The sequence below is a fragment of the Spea bombifrons genome, chromosome 1, assembly GCF_027358695.1.
Source record: "Spea bombifrons isolate aSpeBom1 chromosome 1, aSpeBom1.2.pri, whole genome shotgun sequence".
NCBI lineage: Eukaryota > Metazoa > Chordata > Amphibia > Anura > Pelobatidae > Spea > Spea bombifrons.
Genome location: NC_071087.1, coordinates 18,149,518 through 18,169,106, shown reverse-complemented (window position 1 = coordinate 18,169,106; position 19,589 = coordinate 18,149,518). Strand labels below are relative to the sequence as shown.

The following is a 19,589-nucleotide window of genomic DNA, read 5'->3' as shown; positions in this document are numbered from 1 at the left end:
AATAATGGTCAACAATACAAGCTTAAGTCTTAATGTTTTAAAATACCCCTGGTCACTAAGAGGTTAACTGCAGTACAGTACAAAGTGATGCATCACTGAAGAAAGGTGCATTTTATGTTGTAGTGCCCCAATAATTATCTTTTAACTGCAGACCAAGGGGTGATATATGAAAATAAAAAGGTGATTGGGGAAGAAAAAGAAAAGTTGGCTCCTAAATTATTTGCCTGGCTTCAAGATCCAAACCAAATGTGTCAACCCCCTGCAATAAAAGACTGGACTGGAAAAAACATCTCTTGAGATATCACATGCCCAGACTACATATAACACAGCCATGCAAGTTCAGTTGTTTGAAATTATACAAGTGGACTATGTGTTTAAAAACTCATTAACTCTTATTGTACATTATATTTGGCCAAATTGACTTTTCTTGCTGAAGAAGGTCATAGGATTGACCTTCATAATGCACAACTGGTTTATTGAATGCACTAATGTCATTTCTTGCCCCCCTGATGTTCATTATAAACTATAACACACAAGTATGTAATGGGTAAGGCCTCATATGAGTATCAGCAATGGGTGGCAAACTAAAAATGTTGTATATCACATCCAATCCTTTGGGGCAGCTATTTCAATTTGAGTATTTGCATATGAACATATTGAATCAATTAAATATAACTTTAAAATACATTTTATGATTTATTTTTTTTAATATATATATGTCTGATATCTCATTAGCAAAATGTATTAACTATATAATGCATATTAAAATTATTTATGTTACTAAAACTTGCGTATTATGTATATTGTACACATGCTACAAAAAATCCCACAGTAAATTTTTATTTATGTCGCTTAATAACCAAAAATAAAAAAACAAGATAATCAAATGCAAATTGCTTTATTTTTTGCTCTGAGCTTTTATAAATTACTGAACTAAATGGCCAATCAGTTTGCACACATCAATTTTAAAAAGGTACAGACACTAATAAAAATATTTTTTTAATATGAAATATATTTCTATGAGAAACACTACTTTAAATCTAAGTCCCCATCCTTTTATTGCAGTGACATTGTACCCTGTCTAGTAAGATAGCATCACAATGATACAAGCATGGTGATCTTGGGCTCATTGGTGAATACATTTGCAAGAGGGAGACGACCTGGGAGCACCCATACACGTGCTCTCTTATCACAAGTTAACTTCAAGCTACTTCAAGAATGCCCTCTTTACTACTTTAACATTTGGACAAGTGCCTCTAATACTGTCTTAGAAAGTGATTCAGGGAAAGGGGGGTAGAAGCGCTCGATGATATATGACCTCCCATCACTTACAGCATGCAAGGAAAACTTTCACATCCATCTTGCTTTTGTTATAGTTCCCATATAAGCAGAACTATGAAAGCCTGCATAAATATTTGAAAACTATGCTGTTTTCATTTCACAGAATATGTCCTGTATTTTATCAATATTGGCACTTCAACACCCTATCTACCTGGTTTAGCTTTATTAATGTTTTTAAAACTAAAACCATTGAACTGTGAATCATAACAGTTAGTACCAATAGCCTAGTACATACATCCTAACATCTACACAGTGCTTATTTTAGATTGTCTTGGGCTCCAAGGAAAAACAACTGTTCTTCTGTGTTCTTATACATGGTTAATGTTCTCGTGATTGAACTTGCATTTACCAACTTCAGTTTTTAAGGGAATTTGGGGATTTAATCTTCCCCTTGATAACTTTTCCACCTTTCTACTCAATAGCCCCTAGCAAAGGACCTTATCTATGCTGCAGGATCTGACGTTGCTGACTTCTTAAAGCCCACTACCTAAACAGCCAAATACAGATCATGGGCTGATCTAAGTATAAAAAACATGGTGTTCTAAGGAAGGTCACGGTGCATCCATAGGTCTCTTGCGGGCTGCATCCGGCCTGCACTCCACCAGTTGGACAGCCCTGTTACAAAGAATAATAATAAAAAAAAAAAATACTGAAGGAAAAATACAGCTTAAAGCTAGGATTTTAAACTGTATTCACGTACCAAAATAATTATTTTTTTTTAAAAAATCACTGTGCATTTGTGTAAAGATCCTGAGTATGGCTGTCCTATAACTTCAAACATATGATTGATAACTAGTGCAGGAACATAAGTACTGAAGCATATCTAATGTGAGCTTGCTATAGGGGCAGACACTTGGAGGAGCATAGAGGGAGTAAAAAATATATATTCTTACTGTATGGCATGTTATAAATTTTTAATAATTCACTACAACAGATTATATAACCTGAAAAGCGGCCTAAAAATGCTTTGGAGTTCAGACAACAGTAATGTAGAAGACTTTGGTAAATAGAGGCGCAGCTAAAAATGCATATAAAAAAAGTAAATATTTGCTCTTTTCACTAAGGTAGATTTACAAGGAGCTTGAATTACGTCAAAAAAAGCCACAATGTTTGATTTGCATGTCTGAGATACGCTGAAAGCGGCACATACCATGGAACTGGGAGATTATTGGAGGTGTGTCCTCATCCAGGTCATCAACGCCACCAGCAATAGGATACGGTGGGATTGAAACTCTGGGCATCACCACCCAGCTATGATCCGAGTACAGTGTAGATGTCAGGTTTGGCAAACCAGAATTGTGTACTATTTGAAAACCGCACATTTTTTCTATTTGTTGCCAACGATAAAGTCTCTCTCGCAAGCATGTAGTCAGCTCAGAAAGGGCTTTCCTAGGAAACAGTTTACAGTGAATGATTAAAACAAAATACAATGCGTCGTTTAAAAAAAACATTGATGTCTACTAGGGCGGCAGGTCCAGGATTTCTGCCACGCTACTGCTCAATGAGCCAGTTAAACTGGCCCATTAACACTATGGAGAAAAGAGTCCTTCCAAGGGGGTCAAAAGCCAGTTGCCTAAATATATTGCTTTTTTTAATAAGCATTTTTTTTAACATGCACAAAATCTTTAATTGTTGTTATTAATCTATTTAGGCATTTAATTACCAGATAGCCTAATATGTTGCACCAGTCTTTTTTCTCGGTTTCTTACAATTATTTGTACTTCTTTGTATTACACTCACTGCTCACTCGGCTCCAGATCATACTGGCATCTGTAAGCTGCTCGGTGGAGCATTCATATAGCTTTGGAGTCTGGAAGAATTAGAATCCTTCCTTTAATAGAAACATTTTAACTTTTATTTTGGTCACCTGGTAGCTACTAAAATTTGTAGAGCTGTTTTCTTAAAATATAAGATATAAAAAAATATTTTAGATTTCTTTAGAAAATTTATGCCTTCTTGTACATAATTTGACAAGTATTCTGTGTCTAAATGTAATTGTATTTTCTCGTGCCGAAGCACTGTCTGCCTTTAAGATGCTAGATTTGTTAAGTCATTTTGAACACTGAAATAATTGCTGCCTAAATAACAGAATCAGGTTCACGTTGGAAGAGCTTTGAGGGGCTAATACCAGTTTGGCCTTATACTCCTTCAGTTTCCTCCAAACGATCCCATTGGGACTGTATGAGATAATCAACATAAAGGGACAGTCAAACCCAGTTTTATCTCTGCCTTAAAGCTACATTTGGGTATTAAACCTAAGGCACTGGGGCCATGTCATATATCTGCTAAGATGCACTTGGGGTGATGGTACATGAAAAAGCACTGCTAATGTGTTTACAGAGTTCTAAATGTTTCAACGCCCTGATATCACTATACATTATGCAGGGCTAACTGAAGCCTTAATAAAGTGAATCAGGGAGTTAAAACGTTAACCCTCTTGCAAACAGGTTATCAAAATTCACTATATAATGTTTCACAATCCCTCATGTAGAAAACTAGTAATAACATTAATGTGACTTATATAAAACATTAAACATAAAATTGTATTAAGATTAGATTTATAGCTAAGCTTGAAGCACTAATATATATATATATATACATAAATAAACCTATTTATCAAGGTAAACCAATCCTTGCTACTTACTTTGCTTCAAGAATTTTATGGTCCACATCATCCAGCGATGAGCTGTGTGCAACATGTAAAGTCCCAAAAACTGTGCTTCTCTTCTTTTTTATTTTTTCAGCCTGGAAAAAAGGAATAAATATGAGGTATTTAGTGTGCAAGGGAACGCTGTGAAGATTCAGGCCCGACCAGGAACATCAACAAAATAACAATAGATTTTCTTAATCTAGGATGTGCCAAGACTAAGAAGGATCTATATGCCAAGCTGCCATACTAATTTATACTAATTCCTTAGCAGACAATGTGAAGAACAATGCAAGCTTTATATAAGGCAAACAAGCACATCACACACAATACATATCCAATATTCTAGAGTGGGAATAAGTTTATTTAAATGTCCACCGTGTTAAGTAGTTGCTTTATAAATGTAATTTAAAAGTGTATAGCCAGCTGTAAATTGTTGCTCTAAGATACGGCTACAGGGCTATGTATGGAGAAAATAATATTTATTTTTGTGATATAAAACTGCAGGCATCTGCATACATAGTTCATCCTAAATAGCCTTCACATTATCCTTGGGATATCTCATGATATCATTCCTGTCATGTGCTAATTAACTTCTGGTGAAACAGTTCATGGTGTTTGCTCATTAACAATGCTAGTTATTCTTAATGCTACAGATTTTTATATATATTTTTATTATAAGCTTTCATGCAATCAGATCAAGTTTTTTTCCGATAGGAACCAAGCTTGTCAAAAGTGAACAATAGCGTTTACAACAAAATTAGAAGAAAGATAATCTAGACACAAAGCAGGTATTAAAAACAAACACAGGAGCTGTGTAATTATGACTATTTATATCTTAAAAGTCTGACCTCTTCTTTAGCTATCGCGAGTTGCATTTCTGCGTTCTGCTTCTTAATGTTATAGTACTGAACTTCCACCTCGTGAGTTAGCTGAAGCCACTTTTGGAGAGCATCAGGGACAGACCAGTTGCATCGAAGTTCAAATTCTTTCTCTGCTTTTTTTAAAGCCATGCGAACCTACAACACAAGATGTTAATATTTGAGTTTCACATACCAAGCATTTGTTCGTAGTATCTCAAAGGTTCTCTAAGAAATAAGGGGTTAAAATAAAGAGGTCACACACTTCTGGATGGTGACACCAAGCTTCTTTGGTCAAGTTTGTCTACTTATTTACTTTTGCAAACTGCAGCTACAACTTTCCAGGACGCAGAGCAAGTAATGGTAGCATGGAAATAAACCAGGTGAAAAGAAACCAAGAGCCGTATCTTGGTAGGTTTGCATCCAACCCAATGCCACTGTACGTGTGATTTCATGACAATCACATTAACACTTAGTATTAGATTTAGAGATATACATGGGCCTACCCAGGGCTCAATGCCAACATGTCAAAGGAAAAACAAAGGGATCTATCCCTTGCAGAAGGTCATGATTTTTGTAAAATACTCTGTAACCCCCACAGGCCTTCCTGTAAAGACAAATGCTTGTTAGGCATTACACTTTTATTTTCCTTAAAATACCCTTCTGTTACTGACATATCATATGGACAGAGCTAAAACCAATATTACTGTGCTTTAGTACATTGTGTTGAAATAAGAAATGTATTGGGACCACAAATAGAACCATGCATTCAGCATACTAAGACAAGCAGCCAAAGACACTATGAAAACAGGGTCACAACATAAAAGCTACAAGATAACACATCAATAAGTTACAGGCTGCAAAAGTTAGCAAAACCTACTGTATGTTTACATACACAGTCTGAGTGCGCTGAAGTGCTGCTTCACTTCTCGTACCTGTACTAGTTCTTCCTCGGCGTATTTTAGCCGACTGAGCTCACACTCTGCTCCTTCCCTCAGTTCTCGCAGTCTGTGAGCCTCTCGTTTTGCATCATTCATTTCATCCATTAATTTACGTTCCAGATTTTGTTTTTCCACTGCCACTGTTCTGTTCTCCTCCTGGGCTTTGTGTAGCCTTGACAAAAAAAAAAAAAAAGTGTGTCAATACAAACAACACAAAAACTAAATGCTGCAGCCACCATAGACACAGTCTGTATGAAAGCCAAAAGGCTACAAAGGAATTATGTTTTTAATGCTGCCTTTGCCGTTAAAATTGTCACGATAGGTGGAACTGCAACTTTAACAAGAGTCAGAAGTATCAATTCAGACATAGGTATTAGTCACATTACTGAATTAATGTTATCAACTCTTAAAATATTACCTTTCCTGAAGTTCAAGAAGACTTAGCTCTGCCTTATGAAGACCTTCCAGATCTTTCATCATCTGTGAGATATGCTCTTTGGATGTTTTATTCTGTGTGTAGGCAAACCAGCACCCTCCAACACCAATCACAATAGAAACCGTCAACACAAAATCCTTCACCCAGTTGTGAGGAGGTCCTAAAAATATATTAAAATCAGTTATAGTAAAAAACACAAATTATATGAAACTAATTACGGATACAAGATACTGAAGCACTAACTTGTTAATGGTCCAAATAAAACAACGTCAAGAGCCTTCAGCTGGAGCTTCTGTCTGTGGCTACGATCAGTAATTCTCAAGAGTGAAATCATGAACGATGGTTCATTTACCGCTATCCTGTGGGATAAAAAAAAATGTATGTATGAATAGAGTCGATATCCGTAAAAACCGTACAGTATACATTTTGCCTGTATTCGTATTAATATTTCACATATTTGCATGCACCTACCCAGAATCCCTTGTGGTTGTGGCAGCACCATAAGACTTCTGAGAGAAAAACAAGCCTTCTGGCTTGTCTGGTGTCTGTAGATGAGTGTTTAATAATGCTTCTACTACCCCCTTAAATTTAAATGGAAGGGTTTCCATCACCTTTTACCCACCATAACTTATGTAATAATATTGCACATAGAAATATATAGAACCCAAAACAAACAAGCTTACAATCTTGAGAGACCAATAAGACCAAGTGAATGATTAAACCACGTCAGCAGGGCCCACCCGCAATATGCAGTATTTACAAAATGTACGCTTTACTGTAAATTTTACAAACGTTACTATAATTATAGTGCGATTTCAAACAGCCAACTCTTCATTTTAATAAACACTGCACTAGTTTATGAAAATGTTAACATGGGGCTACACGGTGCTGCATGACTAATATATATATATTTACATGTAACGACTTAGTAAAGTCTTTGGTTCAATATGGAGGTATGATTGTACAAATAGCTTTGTAGAAAAATGTTTACGCTATGAATCCAGCACATTCAACCGGGGTAACATCAAAAAGGAAACGGATATCAAGTTTTAAAAATAGTCTAATCACCATAAAGCGTAAGTCTGTTGGTTGCTATGGTAATAAGCCCGCTTTTCAAACGTGTTGCACCAGAATATAATTTTATACCTAATCAATGAGCTTTTTTGACCTGACGTATAACCACCATTAATTTATCAAGTGGCCTAAAAATCGTACACAAAATTATGCAACAAAATGTATATTGTATACATGAAGAGTATATATAGAGATTAATATATAAGTCTTCTGGCTTGTCTGTATTTGCTTCAAAAATAGCCCTTGTCAGACAGAATTAAACTGCAGATTGTTTTTTTTTACTCTATACTATTTAAGTGCAAATGGTTGTTGATATGGTAAAAATGAAAGGATGTATTAAAAGAAAACGTAAGAAAATAACACAATGTTAAAAAAAAAATCCTGATATATGCAGAAAGCACAAGTATGGTTTAATACAACACTTTGCATTTAGCACCTTACGTAAATGTTATATTAATGGACCAAAACTGTTGGATCACATTATCACGTTTGAACACACTGGGAAACGATCATGTATCTTTCATCATCTTCACCATGTAAAAAGACTATGGAGATGACAAACTACACAGTCTAACAACAAAACACGTAGCATAAATAATACATAAGGTCGTACATGATCATTTACCATGCAGTGAGAATTCAGACAGAAGCTCCTGTACCCGAGTTCAAAACACTTCTAATGTGCGATGATAAAGCAGGTTGTTCTTTAACCGAGAAAGCTTTCATACACAAGATAAACCTAATATAAAAAGTGCACACAAACGGGTGTATTTAACTTTAAAAAGTGGAGATTATATATATTTACTTAGGATTTGCACAAGGCCATGCATCTCAAACGCTATATCTCACACATGGAAAAACAGGCCACCTAATACAGGCCACCTAATACAAGGAAGGCATTCTCTACTGTTTGAGTACAAGGCGCTGTTTTAGTGTTTTTTGTTTTGTTTATTGTGCAAGAGTTGTAAAGCTCTGAGATGTACTATATAGCGTATCAGTGTCTATATCATATATATTTAAAAGTGGCTTTGAAATGTAAATCGCTGTTATCCAAGATTTCATGCTACATGCAGAGCCATAAATGAATTTGCCTTGATTTTCAGGAAAAAATGGAAACTAAGAGGGCATTTTTATTTTGCTACCATGAGTAACTTAGGCTGGAGGACACTGGCCTATGTCTTAATTCTACTTCCTTATGTAGACATGGTCCAGCTACTGATGTTTACAACTTTATTTACTGCACAAGGCTTTGTCCACTAAAAAGCATTAAGCAAGTTACCTTGGAAGAGTTGTTCCTTTCACAGAATTTTCCCTGAAGTTCTTCTCGTACTGCGGAAGTTCCACAAATTCAAGCAGCCACTGCAAGGTCTCTTCTTCAGTCCAGTTATGAACTGGGAAAAAAGAAATAGAAAATATATATGTAAGTCTTACAATTAAATAAACCCTAAAAAGTGGTTTATTTGTGATCTTTAACTGCAGCTGGAGGGATCATCCAGATTAGAAGGTTTGCTTAGCCTTTTCTACTACGTTTACAAATGGATTCTGGGCCTGTAGTTCAGACTTAGCCCAGTAACTGTGCCGACAGCACAGCTTCAGGTGATTTAGAAGACATTCGATATGGGCTGTCAGCCACTGCTGATTTCTAGAACTGCAGTCTCTAAGGTCACAGACAGCCCAAGTTCAACAGGGGATTAAAAGCAAGTGAAAAGGATTCTCGTGTAATTTAACACAAAAGGGGTTTATTCACTGAAATATTTGAGGGCGAGCTGCAGTTTCAACTACCCAACTTCACTATTTAAAGAAAACTTAACCTGGCAAATCGGCCCACATTAACTCTGCAGTTTTCAAGGTCAGCCAGTGAGGTTACGAGACGCTCACTAACAGTAGACCCTTCATAATGCATAATATTTATTTTTAAAGGGAGGATCCTGATCTAATAAAATCATGGGCTTAAATTCAATCTAGTCCAAACTAGTGTAAAAGCATGAGTATCAAACATAAGTAATTTTACCCTCAATGGCAAAAGAAGCTTTCTTTTACAAGAACATAAGATTGGACTGATTTATAATACAAATTCACAGACAAATCGCATAGCTCCTTTTTAATCCACGCAGGAGACGTATTTACAAACTGATACTATTGTCCAATTCTGAAATATTCGACAACCTAATTCAAAAGACCGAAATGTGTAACCTATACTTGAGAGAGAGAAAAAAAATCATTTCCGGATATCCTCACACAGAAGCTAAATATGGAGCTTTTCTGAGAAATTTAAATAGGGAAGATGGAAATTCATTTTTAAAGAAGTACTAAAGTTTAAACGTAAATACATTTTTTAAGAAATTGACATGGCAAACATGAAAATATAAATGAAATGCAATTTAACCAAAAATAAAAGAAAAATGAAGACATTCCATATGAAAATCGAGCAATAAACCAGCAATATACTAAAACATTTATTCACATGAAGGATAAAATAGCCGGTGTGGGAGGGTTAAATGTGCTTGTGAAAGAATGTATACGAGTTTATAAATATTATTGGTCATGAAATCTATACTTGAAGGCAGATGGGATGAACACAACCGTTTAATTTTAACCAGGGTGCTTCATTCTGGTCAGAGCTTAACAGCTAACAACCCGGAGGCTGGAATCAAAATACATTAACCACTAAAATGCAGTGACAGTGATGCCCCCCCTCTGCTATATTATATATAAAGCCAAGTTAAACTTTGGTAAATTAATTCTAGCTTTAGCTACAAAAACAGGCAGGGGAAATTTAAATTAAATTCCGGGTGGCTTAACATTCCATTGGAAATGATTATGCATCCAGCTGCGAAGCTATGATCGCGGAATACAGTAGGGAAAGAATTACCTGGGTGACTCTAGGGTAAAACATAGGCATTCTTTTAGTTTACACTAAGCAGATTAAATATATTAAGGATGATGTCTGTTTAAAACTCTGCAACAAAAGAGAAGATCAGGGTCTAAACATAATAACAATAACTTAATGAAATAGCACATTACAGGCTTGGACATGCACGCTAAGCCGATGACATAATAAATACTGTGAAAGAATTCAATTAGGGAAGATATTGTTGCAGAAATGCGCGATATGTTATAAACAAGCAAAGATCAAAACTCCTTCAGCATGGTAAATGAGGCTAAAGTATGTGAATTCAGGCTTTCCTACTAAAATGTGAAATATAACAAACCCCTGGTCCCCTAATATTTACCGCTGTGTTAAAAGTACATGGTTATTATGCCATCATTTTGGAATTAGACAGTCAATACCCAACGTCACAGCAGAACTGGATTTAAAAGATATGTATTTTTTTTCTTAACAAATAGCAATTTAACAATTATCAATAAATGCTTCATTATCTTCTAAGGAGACTGCTACTTGGTTAGCACTTGTCCTGTGAATGCCATGTTACAAATACACAGTATGTAGTGGGTAACACTGCAGTGTATGCGTTTTTTTTTTATCCTCACCATGTGTATGTATATTTATTTTCTCTGTGTCACTGGGGGTGAATCTATTTTTTATTACAGCGACCAATGCAGTCCCGCTAATGAAGAATAAATAGCAAAGCAGTACTTTAATACGCATTTTTAGTGGAGTGTAGCTTCAGCTTCAGAGCAGCAGCACACCACTCCATCCAATGTCTGATTTTCACTGTAACCAATCTCCTTACACCCTGGAGGTATTGCATGAGCAGGCGCTGGAACTGCCAGACTATGGCTATGGTGCATGTAAGCACTGGCAAGCAGAAGATGATTTCAGCTGACCACACGTCCTGCAAGCCCAGGAGCAGGAAAATAGGACAAATTCTTATAGGGGTTTTTGATGAATCCCTCCAAGCATTCGCATAAGAGAGAAATGTTAATTTACATGAAACATTCAGCATTAAAGTGTATATGATGGCTAAGGCACCCCTTTAACATGCTAGTGATCTATTTGTAAGTAGTAAGACTTTTCGGTTTTCAGGCAGTCATTTCACACAGTTCTTTAGCTTTGCACCTACTGTTTAACCCCTTAACGACAATCCACGTACATGTACGGGGTTGCCGTGCAACGGGTTAACGACAATGCCCGTACATGTACGGGCTGCCGTTAAACAGCTGCATCGCCGCGATCGCGGCGTTTTCGCCGCGATCGGCGGCTTTGCAGCATCCACGGAAGCCTCCCAAGTGAGGCTGACCGTGGATCCGGGGAGGGCAGCCCTCGGCAGCCCTCCCCGGAAGAAAAATGGCCGCCGCCGCACCGATCATGAAAGATCGCGGCGGCGCCCGGCTAAAACAGCTTAGGAAGCGATCTGAATCGCTTCCTAAGCATAAATGGTGTTACTGACATGCCTCGATATCGAGGCATATCAGCAACACTAGCCCCCGACCCCCGATCACCTTGTGATTGCTCCGAAGAGCAACCACAAGTGCCATCCTGTGAATGACGTTGCCGTCATTCACAGGATGGAATTAACAATAGATCTTAGTTCACAGAGGGTCTATCCAGACCCTCTTGTGAACTCTCGAGCTCCTCCTGCAGGTTGAATGCAGGTACTGCATCCAACCATACAAGGTCAATGGAGCCCAGCTCACTAATGAGTGATTAGTAAAAAAATAAATAAAAAAAAATGTAAAAAAAAATTTTTAAAAAATGTTTAAAAAAATAAAAATAATATGGTAACATATAAAAATCCCCACTGTCACCAAAAAAAAAAAAAAAAAAAATTAATAAGCAAGTCCTAAAATTCTTTATCTTTACAAAAATTCCAGCATGGAAAGAGTTAAAATATTGGCATTACAAATGCCCATAGGGTGTCTCGTATTAAAAAATGCATGAGTGGATGGGATAAATTGAATTGGCCGGGTTCAAAGGTGTCCCAAATATGGGACATGGGGGCAGTAGGATCAGATGTCTAAATGGCCAAAAAATACACACCTCACAAAGGCGGCCTTTTACCTCCCAAATAACCCAACAAACCCATGCATGTGGGGTATCACTGCACTCAGGAGATGTTACTGAACACATATTGGGGTGTTGTTTGACACGGACATATACCAGGAGCGATAATTTTATACCTGAAGTACAACGTGTGTGGAAAAAAATACAAAAAAATTTACTACCATAAAGTTTCACAAAGGCTGGTGGTAAAATTAGTGCATGGAAAGGGTTAAATTACCAGCATGTGAAATACCTTGGGGTGTCTAGTTTTTAAAAATATATGACTTGATGGGGTAAATTGCATTGGCCGGCTTCAAAGATACCCGAAATGGCACATGGGGGGAAGAATTACCAGATTTGGAAAAAAAGGTTTTGAAATAGCAAAACGCTACCTGTACTTATTGCCCCATAACGTGCAGAAAAAAGCAAAAAAACATAAAAACATTGGGTATTTCTAAACTCAGGACAAATAGTAGAATCTATTTAGCAGGTTTTTTCATTCGTTTTTGCAGATGAGTAAAAGTTTTTTGTTTAAAAAGTGAGAAAAAGTAATTTTTTAACAAAAAATCCCCATATTTTATCATTTTTTTTATAGTAAATTAGATGATATGATAAAATTAATGGTATCTAAAGAAAGCCCTGTTTGTCCTGAAAAAAACAATATATAATATGTGTGGGAGCATGAAATGAGAAAGAAGAAAATCACAGCTAAACAGGAACACCGAAAAATGTTAAAATAGCCATTGTCCCACAATATACTACGAGTAATAACCCCTATTGTCCTTAAGGGGTTAACAGCAGTTCTGAGCAGAATACTGTATTTTTATGCATCAACTCAATGATCACAGTCTCTGTTTTTATTCTAATTTGAAAAATAGGGACACATCTAACAAGGCAGTTTTAAGCATTGGAATTATGAAATCATTTATACGTGGTTGACCCTCTACCAAATTTCACAGTTGGTACTGAGAAGATAAGCAGCGTTGTCCAGACTTTCGCAAAACTGAAAGATGTCTGTCAGATGGTGAAGCATTATTCATCACCCTAGAGATCCAATGCTGGAAAATCTTACACCACTCCAGTTGAGGCTTGGCATCGCTGTCTTAGGCTTGTATGCAACTGCTCTCTGCCTTTGAAGACCAATTCCTTAAGCTCCTGAACAGCTTACGTGCCAACGTTCCACAGGCAGCGTGGAACTCTTTACAGAGAGTTTCAATACAAGAGAGGTGATTATTACAGGATTCGGCAATCTGCGGCTTTGTTCTATGAGATTGTGTGGACTACTACTTTGCAGCTGATCGGTTGTCACTCCTAGATGTTTTCACAGCATAACAGCCCTCACAGTTGGGTGGCCGCAGTTTTGGCCAAATAATGAACCATAAAGGTCTTTCCTGGGGCGTCTATAATGAGACTTTGAAGTTTGTTGTATTCGTCCATTCTGGAAGCTAAATGTGAAATTCTGACAAATAAGGTGGTCAAGTTCCTGGTGAAGAGCAACCATTTATGGAGCAAATTCATTTCTGATGCTGTTCTTCAAAAGGTATCATTGCAACCATTGCAGAAATAAAGGTACAATACAAGGTAAGACTGGGGAAGATCTCCTGCACTGAGCAATGATTATTATATAATCCTGTTTGGTAGGCCTCGTATTATACATTTGTATTATTTGAGCCTGTGACTAGCTTAGCGCACCGACATTTTTTCTTTTCAATGATTATTATATATCATTATTGAAAATGATTTTATAATTTCACTATTATAAAAGTGATTATTACCTAGACCGGCTGACTCCCTGTACTGTTTCTGAACGAAAGCCCCTGGTTTCAGCATTATAGTGACTACAGCTCATATGCTGTCAGACAGCAACATAAAAAGGGGAGTATTTCATTAGCTATGACAGAATGCCAACAGAAATAAATAAAAAAATAAAAAAAAGATAAAAACCCCCAAAAAACTGACTTTTGTCCGTTTACTCTTTAATTGAGCCTCAAGATTTAAATAGCTGAAAAGATCAATGGGCAAAGCAGAAAAACATTTTAAGGAAACAACTCTAGACAAAAGCAAGAAACCATTTAAAGTTCTGTTTTTAACTTCTTATGTGGACAGAGAGTAAGCAAATAAGCTTCTGGAGACTTTTGTCCAACCACCCCTTATAAAGCTTACATAACCCTGACAAAAGCGACATTATATACATACAAACAGCAATGACGTGCGTGATAAGCACACATCATAGACACGCACTGACATTCTCACATGCGCCAAACGCCTTCAAAACCATTTTTACACGTCGCCATCCTTGGGTGATGAATTTGGCCAGATTTTTGCCAAAAGATTTGCTCTTACGGTGATAGTTTTGTATCAAACTTAATGCTTCAGTAGTACGTGTCACGGCTTGCCCAGCTTTCACACAACCAGCCTTACTACAATCATTCATTGTACAACCTCTTATCCAGATTAATATTTAGAACATTTTTGTGGATAACACTTACAGGCTGTACTGGATTTTCTTTTGTTTGTTGACTCACCACTCTAGCGTAATATTTTTTCTACGCTGTGAATAATGATTAATAGATTTTTTGCAAAAAAAGAGACAATCCTAAATAGCAAACACATAGGCTGAATTATTTTTACAACAAAATACATTTTAACCATCTGTTACAGGGGAACTCCCATCATTCAAGTCCGTTTTCATTCTTTAGCAAGTCTTATGTATGTAATATGTATGTAATTAGTATTTTCATTAATGTTTCATAAGAGAACCTCCCCATTTGTATATACATACATGTACACGCAAACACAGAGTGTCGGAGGTCCCATACACAAGCCACGCATTGCACAATTTATTTTCAGGAATATGCAGCTTCATGTACTAATGCCTGATGTCAGCACAGGTTAGTACCACCATATGACGGGCTAAATCCGTCTGGGAAAGACACGGTGCGAGAGATCGGTAAAGACAGGATTTACTGCAGGCTGCGCACATGGATGAAATCCAAAAATAAGGACACCCCATGGAAAACCTTGCCCAAGATTATTAGCTAGCGTACTTTCAATCTAACCATGTCAGCGATGTGGGGTGTGGGGTGTGGGGCTGGAGAACCACTAAAAAAAAAAACAACAAAAACTGACAAAACACAAGATTCTGTCAAGATAGCTTGTGAATGCACAAAATTACTTAAGAGTCTCAACCTACCTGTGCTGTGATGCTTTTCATGCATAACAAAAACGTACCAACGTGCTACACAGATTAAAGACTTTGACTTCAGCAATACATCACCTCATTGTTAATTCTTTAATTTATGTGCATTGGCATGCTGTGTTTTATCAGCATTTGTCACAAGACAATGGGAGTTTGCCCTTTATGCCCAAAGAATCGTTTAGGACTTCTGGCCATCTTCACTGACGAAGCCAAATATAATGGTTCCAGAATAAGCTTGCATTTAGCATCTAGAAAATTAGGTAAATGGTGATTTCTCTATGCATAAATCGAAAGTACCATAAAAGGGAGCAATGGTCAAGATACCTAACAGGAAAAACATCTAAACATCTATAGGAATAATGAATTCAAAAATCATATGGAGGAAGAATATAAAAACAAATAAATACCAGAGCAAGAAGCCATAATCTCCTTTTAAGAAATAAAAGCCTCGAAAATGTAGAATTACAATTGCCAGCGGATGCTGCAAGGGTTAATATAGTAATGACATGTAGTCATTACTATATGTTCATATGTATGACATGAGCTTGGGAACCTACTGGACATAAAGACAAGACCAAGATAAAGCTTTCAGTGGTCCTGTAGTCAAAGATTGTTCGTGACAAGCTGATACCCCACCCTAGCCTGATAAAATAATGATCTGCTGTTATGCACTAATTATTATACTATATATATATATATATATATATATATATATATATATATATATATATATATATATATATATATATATATATATATATATATATATATATATATATATATATATATATATACATTTATTATCTGTCTCCGCATTACTGTGTTGGTACTTACTCAAACCCACCCTTCACCTTCAGGTTATAACCTCTAAAGCTGGCACAGCTTTCTCTGAAATCCAATTCCTTCATTCAGCTGAACTCAGTGGAGTAACACGTAGACATTTATCGCCAAACTTCTCACCCTTACTTACAAAAGTAATGGATGCCAAATTAGACATATCAAAGTATTTCAGTCTGGCAGAGCATGTATACTGGGTTATCATAATACTGTACAATAATTACCAGGAATAATAGAAATCGTTCTATATATTTATATACAGAATTAGCATCAATTGTACCAAAGTTTGTGTTATAATTTAAGGGGATAGTAGAAGCGTTATTAAACACTCATCTAGAGACCAGACAAGCCAGAAGGCTTGTTTTTCCCTCAGACATCTCATGGTGCTGCCACAGCCACAAGGGATTCTGGGTAGGCGCATGCAAATAACGTCAGCAATGATCACCTTTTTGCCTCTATATCTATCCCCTTTATACATGATTGACCTTATTTGCATGTGCCTACCCAGAATCCCTTGTGGTTGTGGCAGCACCATGAGATGTCTGAGGGAAAAACAAGCCTTCTGGCTTGTCTGGTGTCTGTAGATGAGTGTTTAATAATGCTTCTACTACCCCCTTAATTTTAAGTCAAAGGGTTTTCCATCACCTTTACCCACCATAACTTTTGTGTGTTGAGAGTTATAATTTAACAAACCATAAGAGGTTTATTCACCAAAGAAGGCATTAACAGGGGAACCGTGGCTTCAACTCCCTTAAGGTCCAACCCCAGAGATCTTCTACAAGAAAAGCTTTAATAGACCTGCAAGATCTCTTGCAAATACTTAGTGTAATTAATAAACTATTTTTTTTTAATAAGATGCTTACTGTAAACTCTCTCATTGTTTTTCTGATGAGCATCCCGAATTATGGCCTGATGTACTCCGTACAACAGATCTAAGCTACATGCCAAAACCTGTCTGTTGCCATAAACTCGAGCTGCATTAAAAATTACTTATTTTTACTGGGTTTGCAGGAAGTGTTGCAATAACATGATTTATAAAATTGGTTAAAAGTCAGAAGCACAACAGGGAATAAATAGTACTGAGCAAACTGGGTAAGGATGGATTTGAGTATGTGCCATGTATTCCTCAGCTGCAAGCTTTATTACACTGCATGTTCTGAGATTTTCCGGTTACTGTTTATGAATGAGGAAGAATGAATTTCAAATAGTGGAAAGCAAATGAAAAAAAGACAAGGTAACATTTTCCAGATTTAGATTGTATATGTAAAATCCCTTCCCTTAAACAAAGCCGTCGTGTGAAAAAGAAAGTACACCCCCTTTGAATTTTATGGTTTTACATATCAGGACATAAACATCATCTGTTCCTTAGAAGTTCTAAAATGAGGTAAATACAACCTCAGATGAACAATACATAACATATTACACCATGTTACGATTTATTCAATAAAAATAAACCCAAAGTGGAGAAGCCGTGTGTGGAAAAACTAAGAACACCTTATTATTCAATAGCTTGTAGAACCACCTTTAGCAGCAATAACTTAAAGTAACCATTTTCTGTATGACTATCAGTCTCTCACATCATTGTGGAGGAACTGTTTAATAAGGTCCCAAATAAATTCCATTTATGAGCATTTGCTTGCATAACCTCTGTTTTTAAAATGTTTGTTTTCTTTTTAAACTTTTGCTATAGAAAATTTACAGTAAGAATAACACATTTTGGCTCATGAAAGGTAGAAGTAAACTTAAATATTGATTCTGGTAAAAAAAAAAAAAATCCCTGTGTGTGATCGGATCACTCTGCAGACTGACAGACACCTTGAGCATACAGCTTGCAACGTCTAAAGTAAAAGCTGCTTTACTCAAAGGCTTGGGACTGGTGTAAAATAATGCTTTTTAAGAGAACAAAATCTGTGTGTATGGCATAGTGCATCCAGCTGTAGGTGAAATTTACCATGAAGGGACTTTTGATAACATGCCCATGCCAGATAGATGATAAAGAAGAAAAATCACAACAGCCTCTATCCCATTAAGTCAAAGACATTGCATTCCAATATATACGTAGATAACAGATAAAAAGTCTAAGGGACTATTATTCACCTTCAGATGATTTCCATCGCTTCCACAAATCCTCAACCGTTATGTGCTTGTCTTCTCTGTGCAAATGGTTATGTTTGTGTGATGCGTCCTTATAGTTCATGTCTTCACGGAGAAACTGAAACACAATACAACACACACTGTTAGCTCCCACAAAAGGTTCTTTGCCTTTTTTTTGCTAAAGTGACTAGTTAATATCAATGTCAACAATTACTATGTTTAGTGCAGGTCCAATATTCTCAATATTCTCATCTGGTGAGAATTTACAGCAGACTATGAGACTTCAAATTGTAATAACAGACAAGCTACCCAAGCGCCGCTGGTGGCACGTGGTGTAAAAAGACCCGAGGTAGTTATATAGCTGGGCACACTAAGTGGTCTATCCACTAAACTGTTATTTTAGGGGTTTGGAGGTGAACTGAACATTTCACAATGTAAACAATGGGACAACCTCAGCGAGCTTCTCATCTAAGTATGACTGAGATGGCTGTGCATTATATGTGGGGCCAACTCAGCTCTTACTATAGGGGATAGTTTGCCCTTCATATTGCATAGGAACATGTTCAACCTACCAGCAAACTAATGTGATCACATTCCCATCCCAACACATAGCAAAAGAAAAGATAGGTAAAGTGTTTGCCTACAGCACATAATTGTTGTCAAGCCCTTGGTGAATGTCTGATTTTCTACAATGAATAAGTAGATTTAGTTAATATACCTGCATAGCATTATGTAGCATTTTACTTTTTCAGTGTTAAGTAAAGATGTCCATTTAAGGACATCTGTTAACACTGGGCTCTTTTCCAGAACTAAACTAAGGAAACTGTTACCAGTAAGAAATTCTGTGATAATATACAGCAGAATACAGTTTTGGTAACAGAGGATGTCTATTCACTAGAGAGGGCGCCTGCATAAATATTTTTATATTTTCAAATACCGTATTTGCTCGATTATAAGACGACCCTGATTATAAGACGACCCCCCAAAATCTAAATATTAATTTAGGAAAAAAACAAAAAGCCTGAATATAAGACTACCCTATAGGAAAAAAAAGTTTTACTAGTAAATATTAATTCATGTAAACAATTTTTTCATATTTAACCCCTTCGCGACCTTTGCCGGTTCAGGACCGTCATAACAAGAAGGTCACTAAATGACCTTTGACGGTCCTGAACCGTCAAAAAATTAAATAAGCTTAGAAAGTGATCAAGGATC

General features: G+C 36.5%; 1 protein-coding gene across 2 annotated transcripts in view; it reads right to left on the bottom strand.

Annotated features, from left to right (window-relative positions):
• STIM2 (stromal interaction molecule 2) overlaps nt 1-19,589 on the bottom strand; it is a 61,816-nt gene that overhangs the window by 3,298 nt on the left and 38,929 nt on the right. Inside the window, exons 3-11 of one of the 2 annotated variants that reach the window (XM_053458351.1) lie at nt 18,378-18,492; nt 8,579-8,690; nt 6,469-6,584; nt 6,208-6,385; nt 5,784-5,961; nt 4,840-5,007; nt 3,986-4,086; nt 2,492-2,730; nt 1,608-1,956 (exon numbers count right to left, since the gene is read on the bottom strand). In XM_053458351.1, coding sequence (XP_053314326.1) covers nt 1,883-1,956; nt 2,492-2,730; nt 3,986-4,086; nt 4,840-5,007; nt 5,784-5,961; nt 6,208-6,385; nt 6,469-6,584; nt 8,579-8,690; nt 18,378-18,492 — 1,281 coding nt within the window. In that variant the 3' untranslated portion in view covers nt 1,608-1,882. Of the gene's footprint in view, nt 1-1,607; nt 1,957-2,491; nt 2,731-3,985; nt 4,087-4,839; nt 5,008-5,783; nt 5,962-6,207; nt 6,386-6,468; nt 6,585-8,578; nt 8,691-18,377; nt 18,493-19,589 lie in introns of those variants that run through there. The other variant, XM_053458350.1, reaches the window with a different exon arrangement.